This window comes from Acipenser ruthenus, chromosome 3, assembly GCF_902713425.1.
Source record: "Acipenser ruthenus chromosome 3, fAciRut3.2 maternal haplotype, whole genome shotgun sequence".
Lineage (NCBI taxonomy): Eukaryota > Metazoa > Chordata > Actinopteri > Acipenseriformes > Acipenseridae > Acipenser > Acipenser ruthenus.
In genome coordinates, this window is record NC_081191.1 from 91,107,517 (window position 1) to 91,131,742 (window position 24,226).

At 38.4% G+C, this 24,226-nt stretch overlaps 1 protein-coding gene across 6 annotated transcripts in view; it reads right to left on the reverse strand.

Annotated features, from left to right (window-relative positions):
• The window catches only part of LOC117435340 (glutamate decarboxylase 1-like), an 81,781-nt gene that overhangs the window by 36,781 nt on the left and 20,774 nt on the right, over window positions 1–24,226 (reverse strand). The window contains exon 1 of one of the 6 annotated variants that reach the window (XM_059018759.1): window positions 1,413–1,529. The exons of 3 other annotated variants lie outside the window; for them this stretch is intronic. In XM_059018759.1, coding sequence (XP_058874742.1) covers window positions 1,413–1,503 — 91 coding nt within the window. In that variant the 5' untranslated portion in view covers window positions 1,504–1,529. Of the gene's footprint in view, window positions 1–487; window positions 588–1,412; window positions 1,530–24,226 lie in introns of those variants that run through there. 2 more of the 6 variants (XM_059018760.1, XM_059018761.1) reach the window with 2 other exon arrangements.

A 24,226-nucleotide genomic window follows, 5' to 3' on the forward strand; every position in this document is an offset into this window, starting at 1 on the left:
TCATCCGCATACATATGTACAGAACTTTTTCCTGAAGAAAGTCATTGCAAATTCAAAATCGATTAACTGAATCTTTTGAGTGATAATCTACAGTACTTAGTACTACGGTATATAAGATTTAAGGGTTAAACAAAAAACACTGTTTACGTTCTCTAGAATGGGCCTTGGAGTATTGATTTTGAGACTGTTCCATGTGAAGTATGAAACATATTACAGTAGCAGTCTTGATATACATAGTTGCAAACTGAAAACCAACTATTATAAAATATATTACTGGACGGAATACTGTACGGAATCATTGTTTGCCCAAAACTCAAAAATACATTCTAACTAATATATTGCATGTCTCCAAAACAAGAATTAACGTATTCCATGAGACTTTTGTAAACCCTGGACAAGCCTAAGCAATTGGAAGCAGTAATTTACACTTAATGTTTGCATATTATCAAACATATAAAGGCCATAGCATAATTTGTATAGCACTTACTTGCTGCGGTTTCCATATCAATTTCTTTCTGTCTCTTCTGAATGAGTGGATAGTAAATGTCACCAACATGAGCTTATATTCCTGACCACAAGAAATGACTTGTCAAGTGGTTTAAATAAGGTGGGTGGTGCAGGTGGGAGGAGATAGGGAGACTACTCTCATGTTGACTTGGAGTTGTCCAAACTGGTTTGAAACCAGACTTAGATATATGTATCACCTTTGATCTATTGCTTGTTTTGTTTTTTGTTTTTTGTTTTTTTAAACATAGAATTCTTAAATATAATTATTTTACCTTGTGTCACCTCAGCAAGTGTTATAATTAAAGCTGGGATTTTGTCACAGAGGAAGGGGGAAATGGTCTGTGTAGGTAAGGGAATTGAAAATTTAACTATTTATTTTTAAATACAATTCTACATAAAAAGAATGAGTCACTCTGTAAAACTAGAAGCACTGAAATGCGTCTCAATGTTTTTTTTTTATTATTATTATTATTATTATTATTATTATTATTATTATTGTTGTTGTTGTTGTTGTTGTTTTCACGACACCAATGTGAACCGAAATTATGAACTCGTCACTTCATTCAAGTCTTAATCCTGTAAAATCGGTAAACTTTAGGAGTATAAATGTAGCAGGTGGCCTGCAACTGGCAGGATAGCAGGACCCAGGGGATCCCTTTACTCGTTTCACCCAACTGACCAACGATTGTTTAATTGTTAGCAATTTGTATACAGTTATGTAAATGAGCCATTTCAAGCAAACGGTATTGAACACTGCATGAGGCTAGGACGCTGTTGTGGTCTGCTTCGGTAAAAGAAAAGAATCAAAGTTAACACACACAGAGAATAACATGTAGCATCAGTGAGTTCTGATTTTACTCTGTCATGATTATAAATGTACATGAAAATAAAGTAAAAGTTATTACCAGTTTGTTTTCTGCTTTCCTTTTCTTTCCTGGGAGGGATAAACTGCGCGATGCATTCAAGTGTACCGTAATGAGTATAAGAGCTGCGCATTTAAAATTGTTAACACAGTGAAGAAAGCACCTTTATTATGTTGTATATCCCATTGTTTTACACTGTTTCAATGTTTTTAACTGAACAGCAACTGTGTGAACTGTGTATTTATATAGTGACACAGCCACTGTGTCAATTAGTACAGATGTTAATCAAGTGACAGCCACTGTGTCAACAGGAACAGGTGATTACATAGTGACAGAGCCACTGTGTCGTTGAATATAGGTGTTTATATAATGACACAGTACCTGTGTCAACGAGTACAGACGATTATATACTGAAATAGCCTCTGTGTCAACGAGGATGTGTGTTTATATACTGACAGCCCCTGTGTCAATAAGTACAGGCGTTTATGTACTGACACAGCTTCCTTGTCAATGAGTACAGGTGCTTGTATGGTGACACAGCTTCCTTGTCAATGAGTACAGGTGCTTGTATGGTGACACAGCCTCTGTGTTAATGAGTACAGGTGATTATATACTGACACAGCTTCCTTGTCAATGCGTACAGGTGCTTGTATGGTGACACAGCTTCCTTGTCAATGAGTACAGGTGCTTGTATGGTGACACAGCCTCTGTGTTAATGAGTACAGGTGATTATATACTGACACAGCTCCAGTGTCAATGAGTACAGGTGCTTGTATGGTGACACAGCTCCTGTGTCACTGAATACAGGTGATTATATACTGACACAGCTTCCTTGTCAATGAGTACAGGTGCTTGTATGGTGACACAGCTTCTTTGTCAATGAGTACAGGTGCTTGTATGGTGACACAGCCTCTGTGTTAATGAGTACAGGTGATTATATACTGACACAGCTCCAGTGTCAATGAGTACAGGTGCTTGTATGGTGACACAGACCCTGTGTCAATGAGTACAGGTGCTTGTATGGTGACACAGACCCTGTGTCAATGAGTACAGGTGCTTGTATGGTGACACAGACCCAGTGTCAATGAGTACAGGTGCTTGTATGGTGACACAGCTCCTGTGTCACTGAATACAGGTGATTATATACTGACACAGCTTCCTTGTCAATGAGTACAGGTGCTTGTATGGTGACACAGCTTCCTTGTCAATGAGTACAGGTGCTTGTATGGTGACACAGCCTCTGTGATAATGAGTACAGGTGATTATATACTGACACAGCTCCAGTGTCAATGAGTACAGGTGCTTGTATGGTGACACAGACCCTGTGTCAATGAGTACAGGTGCTTGTATGGTGACACAGACCCTGTGTCAATGAGTACAGGTGCTTGTATGGTGACACAGACCCTGTGTCAATGAGTACAGGTGCTTGTATGGTGACACAGACCCTGTGTCAGTGAGTACAGGTGCTTGTATGGTGACACAGCTTCCTTGTCAATGAGTACAGGTGCTTGTATGGTGACACAGACCCTGTGTCAATGAGTACAGCTGCTTGTATGGTGACACAGACCCCGTGTCAGTGAGTACAGGTGCTTGTATGGTGACACAGCGACTGTGTCACCAACTGCAAGTGATTACACTGTCAACAGGGTCAGGTGTCCTTAATGCATGGAAAATATGATATATGTGATTATAAATTATTAACATTGCATTGGTCACCATGCACCAGTAAAAAAATGGTTTAGTAATTTATTACTATAAATTGAATAGGAACAACTTGAATATATATATATATATGTAGTCCAAGGAGGGAGCTGCAGGACTACAACCCCCAGAATGCCACGGGAGGGAGCCAGGATGGGGTTCACCTGGCTCCAGTCTGTAATCATTATCACCTGCCTGCAATTAGCAGGCAGGTATTTAAACCAGGAAAAAAGTTTGTTCTGGACAGTCTCCAGTCTGTGTGAAGTGAGGATGTCATAGTGAAGAAACCTGTGTGGTTCGCAAAGGTACTGTGTGAACCGTGTGCGTGTGCGTGTGCGTGTTTTGTGAAACCGGTAAACAGCTTTGCTGTCCGGTGTTAGGTAGTGGAACTGCAAAAGTTTATTTAGCACTCCTGTGTGGAGTTAGGCTTTTGTTTTTGTTTTGTTTTATTTTATTATTGTAAATAAGTGCGCATACGCGCTGAAAAATCATAAATCTTGTGTCTGGGTCTGCTGTGTTAAGGGCAAAACGAACCTGAGCCGTGAGGCTCCATTACAATATATTATTTTTTATTTTGTTTATTGATTTTTGTATGTTGTATTTAATTATTTATTTCTTTATTTATTGGTTTATTTTGATTTCCGTTGCATGAGAGTAGGTGTTAAAACTTCATGCTGGTATTGGACTCAGCTCTAGCCAAGATAAGCACCAACTAAGACATAGCTTATTTTATTGTATACTAATGTGATCCATCTGCGTTTCCTTCCATCTGATGATGTAGATATCCTTCTGCCTGGTGTTGATGGCTGAAGTTTAATGCTGGCTCCAGGGATCAGCCTATTTTGCCTCCCTGGCGCATCAGCACACACAACAGCTGCAATGCTGGCTCCTGGGATCAACCACAGTGCAGCGTCCGTAGCGCATTATAATGTATTTGTTTACTCATTTATTTCATTTATTTTTATATTTGTTTGTTTACATATTTGTTTACATTTATATATTTAATTATTAATTTATTTGCTAATTTACTTAATTTGTTTATTTGTATTTTATATTTTATTAAGTTATTTACTGGTATTAAAATACATCATTAAGTAATGACATTAATACAAAATATCTAAATACAAAATTGTATTAATATAAAAATTAAACAGTAATATATATATATATATATATATATATATATATATATATATATATATATATATATATATATATATTAGTAACACGGCAGGGAGGGGGTTAAAATCTTCCCTGCCAAAAACATGTGCGAATGCACGTTTTGTTTAAATTAATTGTTTTATTTATTTAATTATCACCCGCACCTGGTAGTTATTATCAATTAGTACCAGGTGCAGGGGTATTTAAGATGTGCAGTCAGTCTGCACGGGGCTGCTGAGTAGAAGGAGGCAGAAGGTGCGCTCTGCTTCTGAGCAGTCAACGTGCTGTGTTAAACTTGTGTGGTTTCCAGTGTTTTTATGACAGGTAAACGGCTTAGCCGTCCTGCGAGCTAGTCAGGGACCTGCATAAAATGTTTAGTTAGTGCTCAAAACGGAGCTAGGTGTTTTGTTTCGTTTGTTTATTTATTTTTGTGTATATTAAAATTAGCGCGTAAGCGCTTGAAAATCAATTTCTTGTGTCCTGGGTCCTGCTTTTAAAGGGGCAACGAACCAGAGTGAGTGCCGCTCTGTTACATATGGTGGAAGCGAGTGTGGGCGCCCCTACGACCCAGAGAAAAATGGAAAGCATTGAAGAGTTGATCGCAATAATCAACCGGAACACCGCTGCTCAGTTAGAGCAGACTGAGAGATGGGAAAGAGATCTGGGGTTGGCCCCGTTGGAAGCAAGGGAGCGGGAGCCAACAGAGCTGGAGCTGCTGCTCCAAAAACGGGAGCAGGCAAGGGAGGCACCGCTGTCTGAAGTCCCAGCGAGAGAAGCCCCGCGGTCTCCTGCACCAGAGGACATGGTGCTGTGTCCTGAGCGGGAGGAGTCCTTCCCGGAGCCAGAGGAAGGACAGCCGAGGGAGCAAGAGGTACTGCCGCCGGCTACAGACAAGGGGGAGGAGGTGAGGAGCCCACCCCCACCACAACCCCGACCACCACCCCTACGATCCGGCCCAGCGCTGCTGCAGGTGATCCCGTGCCCCTTGCTCCTGGACACCCTGCCGGTCTGCCTGGACCTCACTGCACTAGACCTGGAGCCCAGGATTGTGCACCACTGGCCACAGCTCTACCCCTGGTTCCCTACTCCGCTCTCCCCGAGCACCCAGACGTTGCTGAGCTGCTGTCAGACGTCGCTGGTGCTCCCCCTGTTCGCTGCTAAGCTCCCCCTGGGTGATCGGACATCGCTGCGCCGGTCCCCAGGTGAAGACCTCTGCCCGCTGCTGCATCCTCCTGTTCCCCGGCCGTCGCTTGGGTCGGCCCTGTCATCCCGGTGGGGTCCCGTGTCGCCGGTTCACGGTCCCTTCCTGGAAGCGCCGGAGGGACCGACCCACCCTCAAGCCCGCCCGTGGAAGAGATTTTAAAGGGGCAACGAACCAGAGTGAGTGCTGCTCTGTTACAATATATAGATGCTTTGAACTCGTATGTGTGTGTAATTATTTACTTTATTTTTATTTGAATTTTTTTAAAGGTTCATTTTTTTTTTGTATTTCATTTTTTGAAGTGCTACATGTGGGGAAAAACATCAAAAAGAACTGTTCTTTTTTCAGTTGTGTTGCACTTAAGTACAACACAACTGAAAAAAATCACGGAATTTCGTCTCTTGAGGAATTTTCCTTTTGTTTTTTTTTGTTTTTTACAAAAAAAACAAACTCATACGTTTGCTCCCTACTATCACCGTACATGTCACTAGAGCGCATACACGCTATTTGTATTGTGAGAAGTGTGGCGGGGTTTTAGTGCGAGCTTTAGTTCAGCCATGGAGAGATTACTAAGGCCATCAATGAGATCTGGAAACAAATCTAAATTAGCACCGGATATAACTGCAAAAGATAAGGCACAAATGCAAAATGCAAGTCCAGAATTTCCAATAACTCGCCGTCATAGCTTCTGTTAAACGGCAGAAGACCATGACAACGACCATGGATAGACAAACAGTGGCTACTGAAGAACGGAATAAGGTAAGATTATTATTATTATTATTATTATTATTATTATTTTACAAAAGGATTTCATACTTTAGTTACAAGTTCAAAGTGAAGCATTTACAAACGAGAGGAGGCCATTCAGCCCATCTTGCTCATTTGGTTGTTTGTAGCTTATTGATCCCAGAATCTCATCAAGCAGCTTCTTGAAGGATCCCAGGGTGTCCGCTTCAACAACATTAAGTTTTGAAATTCCAAAAATATATTTAAATAAATAAAAAAATAAAAACAGGCTACTTTCAACTCCGCACAATTGTTTCTTCTTCTTCTTATTTGTTTATTTAACAGAGGCCTTTATCCAAGGCGACTTACAGAGACTAGGGTGTGTGAACTATGCATCAACTGCAGAGTCACTTACAACTACGTCTTACCCGAGATGGAGCACAAGGAGGTTAAGTGACTTGCTCAGGGTCACACAATGAGTCAGTGGCTGAGGTGGGATTTAAACCGGGGACCTCCTGGTTACAAGCCCTTTTCTTTAACCACTGGACCACACAGCCTTATATAACAGGTTGGTTGCATAGTTAACACACTAAGCATTAATCAAAACAAACTCCTCTAACCTGATCTCCCTCCCTTTCCTCTGCTAATAAATAAATTAATTAATTAATTAATTAATTAATTAATTAATTTTTATGTGTGCCCCTACACTGCAAGACTGCCAGGGAGAGTCTCAGGGCCCTGATCCGGTCCCGGGTTCTTTTAGAGCATGTCTATGCGGAGTCCACTGGTGACATGATGGCTTTTGTCAGCCAGTGGGCTCTAAATGGCCTGCACGCTTTATTTTGGTTACAGTTAAGATATGGAGGGTTTAAAACAGAATTGTAAATTGTGGCAAAATGTTAAATACCTAGACACACAAAAAACCCTGAAGAATGTGCACATGACCATAAGGATTTTGTTGTGGAAGACTGCAAAGGAAAGAAGGTACAACTTAAGTGTGCAAGTACTGTCGAGTTACAACAATACATATTTTGACAGAAAACAAAAACGCCAAAGCATTTTGGATAGTAACAGAAAACAATAATTTCATACAGTATATAACAAGCAATTTACAATTTACATAAAACTTGATAATAGCTAACAATACAAGCACCGAAAAAATAAAATGAATAACACCCGAAAAACAGAAGCCCTAAGTATATCACACACCCTGTTGTGCCTTATTGCTTACATGTTCCTTGCTGGAAGCCTCATCTCTTCACAATCCAGGTGTTCTGAATCTCGTGACACCGTATTGCAATCGTTTATTATGCAGACTTTTTACCTTCTCAGCCATGGCTATAAACTGCCTGACCACTTTATCTACCTGATTACATTTGGTGCACGTTCCATAAACAAGGCCATGAAAGCTGTATTCACGTTATACTCCAATCAACAGAATACATTCAAGAATTAAAATGAGCAGATCATTCAAATACCATGTTTACTGTATAAAGAAAGCCCCACAAATTAAACTTGTTATTATTTTCACAATCTGTAATATCATGTTATCAGGCCATTAACATACTGTACCTCAAGTATTACAAGGTAAATATAAAGGAAACTCTATACATCTATAATCTGTTTGTTTTTTACCTACATACATACATATTGGCCTTATATATATATATATATATATATATATATATATATTCCAGTGCTGCAAGCTATCAGAGTCTTGCAGTGAGATTGTTACAGGGTATGAAAACAATCCATACAGCAACCTTGGTGCTATAATTAACTGTAGAACAGTAATTAGTCCTCACGTAAATCTGCAAAGACAAAACAATTATTTTCTGCAAAAAGCAATTCTGTGGCAATTACTTTTCAATAAAAAATAGTGTAAATGAGTATGAATAAATTAGAAAAGGTAAGTCACAGTTAGTTAAGTAAGCAATAACCCACAACCATTTTCTTTAGATATTCAAGGTTATTATTTAAGTACTGTAATGTTTTATACACCAAGTAAAGCTGATGTTTGAATTCACTGTTTCCCTCCAAACACGCTGTCTATGTCTCTTCTCAACACCATTTTAACTTCCCCAGAGTCTTCCAGACAGCCAGCATGTCATGCAAAATGTCATATCAGTCAACCTGAACAAAACTGATCACTGCATTATAATACACACTGATGTCTGCAGTTACCGTAATGTATTTCACTTTCGATACCATATTCTTGAAAACTTGAACCTGAGGGTTTTTTAGTTTTTTTTTGTAAAACGCTAACCCCCCCTTGATCCAACGCAACCGATCTCCACCTCGATTTTAGATCATGGAGTCCGGCGGAATTTGGTACTTAAGCCCAGGGCTTTACAGGGACTATCACTAAACAATTATTTCTGCACGGTCATGTTTAATTTATCCCAGCCATTTTATAATTGTACTTATTTGAGTTTGTGTAGCATATATTATACTTAGGTAAGAGCGGCTGGCAGAGCCTTGTTTGAACTCAATTTTGAGGGGTATGTTTTCTCGGCCATTTCAAAACGGATCAGGACAGCATTTCATAAGCTTTGTGTCCGTGTGACGGATAATTGTTTTGTCCAAGTTTCGTGAATATCCGTGGTGTAGTTTAAGTTGCAGTATCGTGAAAACATTTGTTTTAACAAATTAGTTAGAGGTTTCTTTGTCGTAAAATAACTCAAAAATGGCTGCGTGTTTAAACACCATATCTGGCAGGCGGATAGTACTCAGACTAGGAGTGCCTTTTTTTGGAACTGAAAAAATTGATAAAGTATTAGCGAGTTATTTGAATATAACATGCACAGTTTAATAATTCTCTGTGGGTAATTTAATTTGAATTTCTGAGGTCACATGTCTTGTGGTTCTTGTGGATCCTGACTATCCATTTAATTTTTTTACAACTTATTTAAAAAAAAAAAAAATGTAAATGCTTCCGACCTTAACTCTGTGAAGCTAAACCCCGGATGCAGTACCATGATTGACAGCGCTATCTCCAATGGGGGCTCCACAAGTTGATGTAGCAACGAAGGAAGTTGTACCTCCTTTAAATATTTACAGCCAAGATATTAGTCAGTATATATTTAGTTTATATGCATTGTATACACTTTTTAAAAAAATAGCATAAAAGATCTACATTTGTAATACTAATATATTGTGTGATAACGTATCACAAACAATATAATGTGCATGATAATTATAAGTATCTCAGAGTTACAAGTATCTTGGAGATCCTGTTGTCCATGATTAATTTAGTTCTAAATTCTGCCTGTACTCACCGGTACACCGTACCGGGACTTATTTAGATGCCGGTACTGGGTACTGGGACTTATTTAATCTGCTTTTCATCCAACACGGATGCATTCCATCCACTCACACAGTCCACTAGCGCAACGTTTTTCAAATGCACTTTCATTCAGCACAGTTTGTGCTGCTTGCATTCTGTTTCCTCTGAGAGTTTCTGTTTCTGTTAGCTGCTATTGGCCACCATTAACGTCATTATGATCACTGCATGTTGATTGGTCGAGCTTTCATTCTGATCTGATTTCATTTTGGCATGCAACACAAATCTCCGCCCATTTCTCTTTATGTCAGTGCTCATTCGTTGATCAACGAGAGAAGACCTTAGCAGTGCAATGTGAAAACAGCGGTGTGGAGTAATTATTATTATTACTTCATAATAATATTTTCTATAGTGCAGCGGAGAAACTCTGAAATGTTCGAAACGACCATTGCTGCACATGAATTTGAAGGCAAAAATCTATGTCATTGTTCGCCATAAATTACATAGTTGATAAATATTAGAAATAATTATCATAACGTGTTTTGCCTTGCAATGATTTACCACATTGCCAGAATTTGCGCAAAATTTTCTAAAATGGCAAGTGATGTGTGGGACAGTAGGGATTAACAATAAAAAAACAGTATCAAGAAAGTACTGCTTCAGATTTGGTAAGCGAGTCAGAATCAGGATACAGGTGGAGGTGTGCTTCACGCTTTTCAAACACGGGCCCAACTTGCAAGGTACATGTTAAGTATAGTGATCAGCGTTGTATCTTTAAAAAGGCAGAAATAAACCACCGTAATGATATTATTTTATGAAAATGTGTCTTTTGCCACTTCCTTTCTTGTGCAGAAACCATAATACCAGGGGTCAAATAAAAATAAAAGTCTACTTTTCTTCTGTTTCTGCCTGAAATCTTTTTCTGGAATATATCATGGTATAATCAACACAGAAACACAACAGAGAAACACACAAAACATATCGTAAGATAAGTAAGAAGTATAAAATAAATAAAAGAAACAGGGACATATGTTCTAATCCAAGGCTGTAGCATGGCCAGGTCCTGTTGTAGATGGGTACCCAGGGTCTGGAAAGTATGGGGATGGTTGCTGAGAATACTATGAAGATTAAAATGGCCAAGTCAATGACATCATTAGTAGTCGTAGTGCCTGTTACGTAATAAATTTGAGGGGTAATTTAGTCCCTATTGTGCATTGTTTGACTTAGACCTTTTTGTATAATGTTTTCATAGCACAATTGTTTTTTTATACCATTTTTTTTATAACATCATGCCTTTTTTTAGGATATCTTGAAACAAAACTCCCTCTCTACAGCAGTAGTAGTGTAATATTTCTTAATGTTTGTCATTTAAGGTTTAACTTAAGTGTTATATTACAGTACATGACTGAGTGATACATGCAGGGGATACAATGCTTTCATTATTTTCAGCTTCCTTGTTTATGGTGAATTGGTTATAATTGATCAGTTATTTTTTATGGCTTATTTTGTATTTATAAATGTATCGTGTACCGATATGTTTACATTTTAAAATGATTTATTTATTGGCACTCAAATTGTCTCCATTTTTAAAATGTTTACACCCTGCTGTGCATACAAGTACCTGCACTTTTTTGTTGAGAATTTCAACCCTGCATAAAAGTATTCATGTTTTTAAAAATTGTTAAAAATATAATAAACTAATAATAGCTTGTTTTATGTACAAGAAGTCTATGTATAAGGTATCTAAGATGTGGTCTTACTTGGGAATGTTTGTTATAATGGTAGACATGTTTTCTTACATGTCTTACCTGACAATTTCCTGTCTTTCGGAATTGTCAGCTCTTACCGTCAAGTAAATTGTGTTTAATAATAAAGTTACTTCACACTGACTCTCACACTGAATCCTTCCACACTTCTCACTACACTACAGACAGTGCTTATGCGCTGCTCTACTGGCACCAAATGGCAGTAGTGGGTACCATTAAAAAAAAAAATTCACAACTGTTCAGTTTTTTTGCTATGCATTGAAAAAGTAGGGTCTAATTCCACTGATACATTTTTGTATGATCTTTTGTTGCATTTCATTGGACCTTAATTTTTTTTTGTGGGATTAGTTTAATTGGAATATTATTTATATAAGCTGTTTTTACTGAATTTCTGCTATGTACTTTGTTATAATTTGTACCTGTATTGCACCTCCCTCACAAACTTGACCTAACTACAATCTCTTAATAAATATTTGCAAACTAAACTTCCAGCATCAAATATGCTGCCACACAAAGGTGTACACCTTTTGATACAGTGAGACGGTTTCAGGGAATGAGGAATGTTTTTGAAAGCATCATTTACAAATCAGAAAGTATAGCCTTGAATTTACATGTAGTATTTGCCAGACACTGTATATATGATCTTCTGAATTGACTTAATTTATTAATTTCTTAGCAGATGCCCTTATCCAGAGCGACTTACAATTGTTACAAGATATCACATTATTTTTACATACAATTACGTTATTTTTTATACATTATTGTTACATACAATTACCCATTTATACAGTTGGGTTTTTACTGGAGCAATCTAGGTATAGTACCTTAGTCAAGGGTACAGCAGCAGTATCCCCCACCTGGGATTGAACCCACGACCCTCTGGTCAAGAGTCCAGAGCCCTAACCACTACTCCACACTGCTGCCCACTTAGCGCGACATATGATAATAGCAACATTGTTTTATCATCTGAAACAAAAACACATTGGAAATTATTATTTATTTCTTAGCAGACGCCCTTATCCAGGGTGACTTACAATTGTTACATTATTTTTTACATACAATTACCCATTTATACAGTTGGGTTTTTACTGGAGCAATCTAGGTAAAGTACCTTGCTCAAGGGTACATCAGCAGTGTCCCCCACTGGGGATTGAACCCACAACCCTCCGTTCAAGAGTCCAGACCCCTAACCACTACTCCACACTGCTGCCATATATGGGAAATGTGAAACAATGCCAAGTTACCAAAAGTGCCCAGCCATTTAAAGTGGAGATATCAAAAACAAGCCAAGTTTCAAGAAACCTTTCTTTTATATTTATATTTTATTTAAAAAAAATATTTTTTGCATGCAAATGTTTCATTTTAAAACAGAAATAAATTGTTTAATATAAATGATACATCAAAATAAATGCATTCCCTAGTACATTTCCATGTTGACAAAACAAGTTAATTGTCATTAAACTCAGATGTCCTGTAATATACTGTGTGGATAAAAGTGCCTGGGGTCTGCAGAAATTTGCAAAATAAACGTTGGGAGAAAAAGGAGGACATGTTTACCTTACTTTAGCAACTTATTTCTCTTACATGTCACCTAAGAGTTTTGGGAACTACAAATTAAAAGTGAAATGTTGCTTTTGGCTGATTTACTCATGCGCCAATACCTTAAAAATACGTCAACAATCCTTGCTGTATAGAGAGTCTCTGGCAGTTCTCACTGATAACTTGGCGTGAGGAACTACCGTTCCTCTCAATTGAACTGTGAAATTCAAGTAATTTCTATTTTTTTCACAAACAGTTCTGTATTTAATTCAGCCTGGATTACTTTCTTATAGTTGGAATTTTTGTAAATCATATAATTAAACTGTGCCTCTGTATTTTAATGAAAAAAATGTGTTATACAATACATTGTGACAATTAATGTCATTATTCATCCAGACAAGTATGTTATCCGTTGTCATTGTTGATGAATATGATGAAATTCAACAATGCATTGTGACAGAGATTGAATGATTCTTGGTGTTAGATCTCCCCCACAACCTGTGAGGGTGCTGTGTAAAAGGAACAGAGCCATCTAGAAAGGGGGCGGAGCTACGGTACACTAAACCATTGACCCGGAAGGTTAATGTCATGGACATCCATGGATTGGAGGAGCAGGTGTGCCAGTTAAGCAAGGGGCCATGGTTGACGGTATAAAAAAGGGAAGTAGTGATGTGATCTGTTACTTGTAATGGTAATGCTATGACCGAAAGGACCCGAGTTGTGAAACTAACCGTGAGTGTTTTTGTTTGTTTTGTCTGTCTGTCTAAAGCCTACTGTTTGTCTTGTTTGATGGACGGCTAACACGATCCGGAGCTGTCGCCCACGGCCAGCACAAAACCCGGACAACAGAGCACTAACTGTTCACAAATAAATTGTACTTTCACCACCCGCACTGCAGCACTCACTGGGAGAGGTGACCGTGTTTGTGTTTGGTGTGTTTGGACTTTGTTATTGTTTACGCGACTGCAACCCTTCATAATTCCCTGTGCAATAAAATAAACAGAACTCATTTTCCCCCCATACTTTATTGTCTTTTCATTGTTGGATTACTACACTGCACCTGCATGTACTACTTACCACTTTGCCACATGCATCCATACTGTTTTTCTTGAATTGAAAAGGTGCATGCAACACGTTGTGCAGACAGCAAATACATTGCGTTGTTAGGCAGTATATCTGTTAATCTGAAATATTGTTAATACTAATATTGTTAATGTAAGATAGGATTGTTTGCAAAGACACCACTTTCATGAATATGACAATATTTAACCCTGAGTCATATTTTAATTACAAGTAGTTGTTATCTACTTCATGCTAATATTAGACTCTGCTTTTGCCAAGATAAAATGAAATAGTCGGCACCGCCTAATCGGAATCCTGATAATCCGGATTGCTGCTTAAATGGGATACAACTCTGGGAGAGTTTTCTTCCAAATGCTATTTATGTCATTTAATTGGGATACAGTATTTTCAAATTATGAACGGAGATCGCTTTTCAGAGGAAGACAGGTCGCGTAGCACAGTGCAGTGACTATGTGATTATGCTGTGACTTGCGTAAATTGTCTAAACCATGTTGAACTCTTGAAGTCTCCTATGGTTTCACAGGCGACTTGCAAAGAAAGTTTGCGTGTCAACAGCGCAGGTGCGATTTAATTTTGTTTAGGAATTAAAAAAAAAAACATTGACTCGTATTTTGAATTACGTATTTAACATTTAATAATAATATGATGTAATTTCATTCTTTTTTTCATTAAGAATCAAAAAAGTTTGACTAAGGTCATTTCAGCTGCCTCTCGTTTAATTGGGTTAGTCACTTATTTGGGATATTTTTCCCTTCTCTTGAGGCGTCCCCATAAAGCGGAACTGACTGTAGTAGTGGTCGGGTCAAACCAAGACATAGCTTTGCTGTAATATATGAGCCTTCAGTGCTTTTCCTCTGCCAGGTAACGTGGATTTCCTTTTGGCCCAGTGTTGATGGCTAGTTCTAGGGATCACTCTATTTATGGCCTGCCTGGCACATTAGCACACACAACAGCAACAATGCTGGCTCCAGGGATCATCCAAGATATGACCTCCCTAACGCCTCCGCATGGCAACTGTCTGGAATGGGCTGCGTTGAGCACTTCACAGGGGCCACCAGGTGGGCACCTTTCATCTTCGGTGCTTAGTTGATTAGTCTGTGACATCTCAGGAAGGCTCGACAGTGATGCTAGTATATCAGCACCACTCCCCCCACCCCCACCCCCACCCCCACCCAACCCAGCCCAGTTTACTTACCCTAGCCATACTACATTCCTTTTTATTCATGTTAACTTCCACCATCACTTGCCTTTGCCACCCATTATTTTCTATTGATGTTGACTTAATCCATCACTTCTATTTTGAGGTCTCCAATCTATCTCTTTCCTCCTCAACCAGAGCCAGTTACTGCTTTTCTGCCTCCTTGAATAGAACCTTCATTGTACACTGCAATTACTGTCCACTGAATCCAATATTTCTGAGAAGCCGGGTAATGCAGTGCGCAACACATCCCAGACAACCCACTTCTATTGTATAAAGTGGCTAACTCGGCATACTGGAATTTCTTCCTCATCCATGGAATCTTCCCATGGCACAGTTAACTCCACCAGGAGAACCAGGTGTGCTGAGAATGACCACAGAACAATGTCGAAGGGTAGTTGTAGCAGTCTCGGGTGGGAAAATAAGGCACTGGCCAACATCTACCAGTGGTCACAAACTGAAACTCAGAGCAGCTAATTCAAATTCAGTGCCGTTCTAAGACAAGGGGGCAGGGCGGAGCTACCAGCACAACAGAACACAACAAAGCGAGGCAGTTCTTCCAGCGACAGCATGGGAGCGACATTGTGTGAGAAGTGCACTGTTTTAAAAATGCAGAGCAGTTAGAAGCACTCAGGAGAAATTAAAGCAGGAATTGCTTTCATCAAAAAATACATTAATTGGGAGAAGACAAATTAATGGGGGATTTCAACTTCCCACGTATAAAATGGGAAAACCCGGTGGGGAGCAAGACGGACGAAATTGAAATGGTGGAAATGACAAATGACTGCTTCCTAACGCAGTTTGTTAAGGTACTAACTTGAGGGAAGTCAAGCCTTTATTTAGTCTTTTCAAATAATGAAGACAGAATAACTAAAACAGAGGTCAGAGAACCATTAGCAAACTCAGACCACAACATGGTCTCATTTGAAGTGCTTATTAAAACCCAAACAGTAATGACTAAAGCTAAGGTTTACAATTTTAGAAAGGCAAACTACGAAGGTATGAAACAGAGACTACAAGTAGTAGATTGGAGTAAATTAGAGAAAACATCCACGGAAAAAGGATGGCTGTTTTTCAAAAATGTAGTACTAGAGGTGCAAAACAATTACATCGCAAAAGTAGACAAATCTAAATCTAAAACTAAATTGCCAAAATTGTTTAATAGATCAATTAAAAAAAATATTCACAGAAAAAGGCACTTTACAGAGCGTTTAAAAGGGACCAAGAACAAAGTACACAGAAAGAGTACTTGGAACTGCAAACACAAGTCAAAAAGTAAGTTAGAAAGGCCAAGAGAGCTAGAAATGAGCATTGCTAAGGGGTCTAAAACCAATTTCATTTTTTCCCAATATTATAACAGTAAGAGAACATTCAAAAAAGAGGTAAAATGTCTAAGAGATACAAATGGCAAAATCATAGACAAAGAGAAAAAAATAGCAAATATATTAAATGATTACTTTTCACAAGTTTTTACAAAGGAGGATACGGGCAATGCCCCACATGTCGACCTGTTCCTATCCAGTTTTAATAACTTTAGCATAACAGAGACAGACGTGTTAAAGGGACTAGGAGCTCTTAAAATAAACAAATCCCCTGGGCCGGATGAGATCCTCCCAATAGCACTCAAAGAAATGAAAGAAGTTATTTACAAACCGCTAATCAAGATCATGCAACAGTCCCTTGACACGGGTTGTACCGACAGACTGGAGAATTGGAAACGTAATACCGATCCACAAAAAAGGATACAAAACTGAACCAGGTAACTACAGACCAATAAGCCTGACTTCAATTATATGTAAACTTATGGAAACTATAATAAGATCCCAAATGGAAAATTAACTAACAGTATCCTGGGAGACAGTCAGCATGGTTTTAGGAAAGGGAGATTGTGTCTAACCTGCTTGATTTTTTTGAGGATGTAACATCGCCATGGGATAACTGCAAAGCATGTGACATGGTTTATTTAGATTTCCAGAAAGCTTTTGACAAAGTTCCACATAAAAGCTTAATTCTCAAACTGAACGCAGTAGGGATTCAAGGAAATGCATGCACATGGATTAGGGAGTGGTTAACATGTAGAAAACAGAAAGTACTGATTAGAGGAGAAACCTCAAAATGGAGCGAGGTAACTAGTGGAGTACCACAGGGATCAGTATTAGGTCCTCTGCTATTCCTAATCAACATTAATGACTTAGATTCTGGTATAGTAAGCAAACTTAGGAGTGGCAAACACACTTGCAGCAGCAAAGGTCATTCAAAATGATCTAGACAGCATTCAGAACTGGGCAAACACATGGCAAATGACATTTAATAGAGAAAAGTGTAAGGTACTGCACACAGGCAATAAAAATCTGCATTATAAATATCATATGGGAGATACTGAAATTAAAGAAGAAATCTTTGAAAAAGACCAAGGAGTTTATGTTGACTCAGAAATGTCTTCATCTAGACAATGTGGGGAAGCTTTAAAAAAGTCCAACAAGATGCTCGGATATATTGTGAAAAGTGTTGAATTTAAATCAAAGGAAGTAATGTTAAAACTTTACAATGCATTAGTAAGACCTCACCTAGAATATTGTGTTCAGTTCTGCTCACCTCGTTACAAACATGATATTGCTGCTCTAGAAAGAGTGCAAAGAAGAGTGACCAGAATTAACCCATGTTTAAAAGGCATGTCGTATGCAGACAGGCTAAAAGAATTGAATCTATTCAGTCTTGAACAAAGAAGACTATGCGGAGATCTGACTCAAGCACTCAAAATTCTGAAAGGTATTGACAATGTCGACCCAGAGGACTTTTTCGACCTGAAAAAAGAAACAAGGACAACTGGGTCACAAAGGGAAATTAGATAAAGGGGCACTAAAATAGGAGGCACTTTTTTACACAGAGAATTGTGAGGGTCTGGAACCAACTCCCCAGTAATGTTTTTGAAGCTGACACCCTGGGATCCTTCAAGAAGCAGCTTGATGATATTCTGGGATCAATAAGCTGCTAACAACCAAATGAGCAAGATGGGCCAAATGGCTTCCTCTTGTTTGTAAACTTTCTTATGTTCTTACCTGCATTCTCCAATCTCAAGCAGCTTCCAATTGTCCCAGGTGAATCTTAGTTCTAATAAGCTTTTCTATTGGTTGCTTTCCTAGATGAAGGAGTGTCATTCTCTGTGTCAGCTATTGCGGATATTGGCGGCGAGCTGTTGCTCTTATTACGCTGTTCTTTCAGTGCTAACGCCAACCATTGTAGCCCCTGATCATGACGCCAAGTAAAGCGACCCTGGCTCAGAACCAACTTACATTTGCATGAATGTGCTTCAGGGTAGCTGGTAATGAACACAAAGGACATGCAGGGTTCTCTCCTACCCACACATCCAGGTTTTGCAGTGATGAAAGAACATCTTATATGGATCTGATTAGGAAGCTGATCCTTCTCTGTTCCATTGTCCACTGGTCTTGTCAGCCAATCTTACGCTGTTCCAGATTCTCCCATCTCATCTTCTCCTTGCTTAGCCTGGGACACTGCCTTGACACACCTCATCCTCTCCTCTTGCTTTTGCACTTCAGTGACCAACTTCATTCTTTAAGCTGAAGCTGCTTTGTGCCATCTTGGGGGAGCCGAACTGAGATCAAAGCCTCTTCTTCCCTGTTGTACGTGCCCTGAGATATCACTGATATGAAGAGCAGCCTTTACATCTTCCACCACTTTCACCACCTTTGCTGTCCACTTTCTCCCAGTTCTCACTACGGGTGCTGCCTCCCTTTCACACTTGTCACATGATTCCATCAGTGTCATTTCCAGTCGAACCTTAGTGCACTTGAATTCCTCAGTTAGAGCTGAGATTGGCAGCTGTAATTTCCCCTTAACGTAGAATGCTACCCTGCTAAGGCATCGTGGACTCCCAGTATTGGTATGGTACACCATTTGCCCCAGGCAATGATGCCCTTGTTTTCTTCACAGTTTGCTCCACCTCCTTCCATAGGATTTGGTACTTTGGTGGATTAATAGGTGGACTATCAGAGGGAATAGACATAGGCTCCCCTCTTCTTGGATCAGCCCATGTCTCTTCAAGGTATCTCTGGCTTAGTTGCTATAAGAATGTCTTTATTTTCGCTGGAGAATACGTTCTTCACAAACTTGAATGGATCTTCAGAAAAGCTTGTTCTTGCACGCCCCATCTTTTTACATCGCTTTCGTAGGTGCTCCGCTTTGCACAATATCGCAAGCTAATGTTTTAGATCATTTTGCAGAAGACTGAGGGCCTCCATCTGACTTTCTTCAGCCCTCCACTTTCTCAGTTGCCTCCTTTCTCTAACCAGACATTCAATCTCCTGCTGCCATCTTGACTTTCCTGGAATCGTAGTTATCATTGCTTTCTATCTTCTACTCCAAACCTCTCAAACCCATGCACGTACAGTAGATGGTATCCCCGAATTTTCCAGCTTCCTTTCTAATGTTCCACTTAACCTTTCCAACAACAAGCAGAGATCTGTCATGTGCCAAGCCATTTTCTCAGAGGCTCTTGACCACCTAACTCTTGGTTTGCGCACATTATGGTTCCTTTCTCTCCTAGGCTGGTTCATCTGACTAGACTCACCAGGATCATTGGTTTCATCACTAGCTGTGCTCCTATTGGAACTACTCTTGTCTATAACAGGGGTGCTGCTATCCTGTGAACTGTGCTGTGCAACCTGCCGCTGGATTTCACTCGTCTGAATTGACCGGCTTCTTTCTCCCTTCATGATTCTTCGGACCCTTGACCGTTCTCAACTTGGTCCAGCCAGAACTGCAAACCTGGAGTGCCACATCTTGTCCCAGAGCTCTCACTGCAGATCTTGAGCTGCACAATTGGGTTGTTCATTGTAAAGTAGTATTCACTCTCATGTCCATTTCCTTTCCATGTTATCCAAACCTCCCCATGCTCTCGCTGACTCTATGACTATTTTCCTTCTTCCTGTATTAGAAGCCTTAAATGGGTGTCGCCAGCAATGTCAGTTTATATTTCATATATCTCTTATGAATTTAAATGACAAAGTATGAAAATAAATAAATACATACATACCGTTAAAATAGGGCTACACATGATGTTTATGCATTTATTTTTAAAAAATGTACATTATTGAACACTATAGAAATTCTGTAACTTACCTCTAGAACATGTCATTCTTTTAATTAGCCTTGCAATTTTCACTATTTTTTAATTCAGTTATCAGTGTGGGTTTGACAGTTGGACTAGGTTCCTGCAGCTATTGCTTGGATGCGATTCCTCAGAAATTTATCAACCCTTAATATTGTCAGTGAAGGGAAGAACACCACTGAGCTTAGCTATTTCCTACAAAGTTTAATAAAAACACATGCTAATTATTTATCATCAGGTCTTGGTTTTCAGTAACTTGCTGGCAAACATATATACAGTCTATTTAGAACAAGCTGGTGCACACACACTTTGATTGAAATGCACACACAGTCACATAGTAATTTTGTGCAGAACAGTACATAGAGTGCATTGGTGACTTACCCGCCAACTGGTTTATAATAGCTAAATAAACTATTAATAATTACATGTTGCTATAGACTGCATGTTATACCATATTTGTAATATCCACATAAACAAAATATGTCTATTTCAAAATAAGAATTCTCAAACATTAATTAGATTGCTCCCTTGTCCCTCTATATGGTGGAACCAGTTATACATAGGTATAGACATTCCTCCCATTGGTCCCCATAATTATAAATAGAATAGCTAAGGTGACCAGACGTCCCATTTTGGACGGTACAGTCCCACTTTTGTAACACTGGTCCCAGTGTCCCCAGAGCCTTTCTTGGGATGTTATTTTTATCCTGTTTTTTTCCCACAGCGTAGTCATGCTGGCTGCTGTGTTACTACCATATCTAACTTATTACACTACAATGACACTTGGTGTGACTAAAGGGAAGGTTGAACAACCAGTAGCATTAAAAAGCAGCTGTACAGCGGCGTGCAAATCTGGAGAATTACTGAACAGTCAACATTCATATTTGCAACCAATCACAGAGAATTGGGGGTGGGTTTATCCACTGACTGTTGCTAAAATGAACTGGCGGCTATCATAGTCTGAATCATCACTCCCGCTCCCTGAAGAGCTTAGACTACTATAGTCTAACAATAATGGCTCATACAGGTACCATTGTATTGTGTTGGAATTATTCTCATCATCCATGATATTTGTATATCTGCATGCAAACGACTTTGCTTTGTGTGTAGCTATAGTTGACAATTGCGGAAATCAATGCCATGTTAATAACGCAATGCACTGAAGCTTGTCGTGGTTTGAACACTTTGTGCATCAAAATAGCCCAGCACAACAATAGGAGGATCTGTAAAATATGACAAAAGTATTTGGAAACATATTTTCTATTGAAATAAGTCTATATTCACTTTCTGTTCACGACTGGTACCCTCTAAGAAATGTATGTTAATGAATAATAAAGTTTCAGAACATTTTGTATTTCTTTAAGTATACATTTTATGTTGTTTTTAGCAAAAATGAAATACAGTCAGCACTCGGATATCCGTTACCCAGATGCACGTCAGTCACGTTTTACCGTCCTCGATTAAGAATAAAATCAATCCCCATTTTATATATATATGCTCACCCATGATTGGAAAGCTGCAAAACCAGGGGTAGTGATTCATGCTGGTCCACACACACACACACACACACATATATATATATATATATATATATATATATATATATATATATATATAGACACACATACATATATTGTAACACAGCAGGGAGGGGGTTAATCCTCCTTGCATGAAAAACCTGTGCAAATGCACATTGGTTTAATTGTTTTGTTTTATGGTTTTGTTAATTGTTTAATTAGTAATGATCCCCTGCACCTGGCTATCATTGTAAATTACAGCCAGGTGCAGGGTATTTAAAGAAAGCAGCCAGTCTGTTTGAGGCTGCTGTGTAGAAGGAGACAGGTAGTATGTTCTGTGGCCATGCAGTCAATGGAACAAGTAAGTGTTTTGTTAAAACTGTGTGATTTGTTTTTGGATATGCCAGGTAAACGGCTTAGCTGTCCTGCAAGCTAGTCAGGGACCAGCATACTGTCTAGTAAGTGCTCCGAAGGAGCTAGGTGTTTGTTTTGTTTATTTTGTTTTTGTGTTTTTAAAAAAATATAGCGTGTCAGCGCTTTGAAACCTCCTAATCTGTGTCCTGGGTCTATTTTTAAGGGGCACAAACCTGTGTGGCAGCAGTCCATTTACAATATATTATATATATATGTATAATATATATATCTATATATATATATATATATATATATATATATATATATATATATATATATATATATATATATATATTCTAATAAACTCACTATTGAGTAAATCACTACCAGGAATCAGCTCTATACTGTAAAAACTAAAATGATTAAAGTTATTTAATCCCATTGTATACCTGTAGGACAAAGCAATTTTAAAGGTATTGAGACTTCTAGAATATGTATTAACATCTTCAAACCTAACTTGTTTGATTACTTATTTGCATTTCTCCAACTACTTGTGAGCTACAAATTTAGTTCAGCTTGTTTCTAAATTAAAGAAATAAACTTGTGTGCAGGGGTACCAAGCAGCTTCAACGCTGACCAAATCCCCTTACGTATTCAGACGGTGTCAAGCCCCACAATACATTTTCTATATTTTTCCTGTGAATATGTTGGGATTTAATACTTTTCAGTTGGATATGATTTTCAATGGGTCATGGGGAAATTTTTCAAATTTCACAGCTGAATGGCGTTAAAACTGACTTGTCTCATTTAGTTTCTCTCTCGAATTTGGCTGGTGGCCATTCCTTCTCACATTTATAGATGAACTCTCAACTGCACTATATCATTTTCCAGTAATATTTTGAGAAGAAGCAGCAATAGGCTCTATGGCAGCAATAAGGATAAATAGTGCAGTTAACTAAGGGAACCTTTAGACTATATTGCTGCATGCCACTGGTAGCGATCCCTAGTTTGTGTTTGCTTTACAGACAGGGAGAAACATAAAAATTAAATACATTTTATAGTATATTTGAATTCTAAGGCTACACACATCTAGTGAAAAGTAATTTGCACCTGCTCAATTTCTTGTTTATTATGTTCACTCATGGACTTGCTGAGACAGCCAGACCAGATAGATTAGGTCTCAGAGATCATAAGTGACAGACATGGCTTTTTTGTCTTCAATTATGAACTACTGACTTACGCAGCTTTAAAGTCAAAGGATGATTTTTCAGGCTCTGTTGAGCCCCAAAGCATTAATTTAACATACATTCAATTGTAAGTCTGTGCGATAGGAGTAAATCTTAAATAAGATTACCGGTGGTCAGGCTATTGAACATAGAGCACATGCATACAGTTTAATTGTATTTTGTGCACAGAACCACAGTATATAAAAAAAAAAAAAAAACATTTGGGTAGTATTATCAACAGGTCACAAAAGCAAAGGGGAAGTTGAATTTGGATACTTCCATTTCTGGAAAACTGGACTCTGTTTAAATAGTAATAATGAACCTTCCAACCCCTAAAGATGATTTACATTCACAGATTGATTTTCCTTTTACAGTCACACAAAAAATACCATGGAACATACCCATACTTTGCAAGATGAAAATTTATTATAGCAGGAATTTATTTTTCATATGCTACCCAACTTGCATTTATCCTGGTTTTATAAATATGTAAAGTCAAATCATTATTGGTTTCTGTTGCTGTCTGTAAGAGCTCTCTAAATGCAAAATGAACTTGCTTCTTGTTGATCTGTTAAGCAGTTACACAAAGGGTTCCCAATGTCATCAATCTAATATGTGACTCCTATATTTGTCTCACCAATGCAATCATTTATCACCACAGCCCTGCAATGTTTTCAATGTTGGCTGAAGGGGACACATTTATCACCATCAGCAGTTTTTGAGAAGACATCTCATTAACAAGCAATTCCCCTTCTGTCTAAGACAAGGAGCTGTCTTAAAAAAACATCAAACATCAAATGTCAGTTATAAGAATGACTATGGTATAATCAAGAGAAAAATAATATATGATTTTACTTAATTGCAAATTTAATTTGATACACAATTGGTTAGTACAATTTAATAACAGTTTATTTTAAGTAATGTTTATATTTTTTCATGTTTTGTTTATGCCAGTCATTACTGCCAGCAT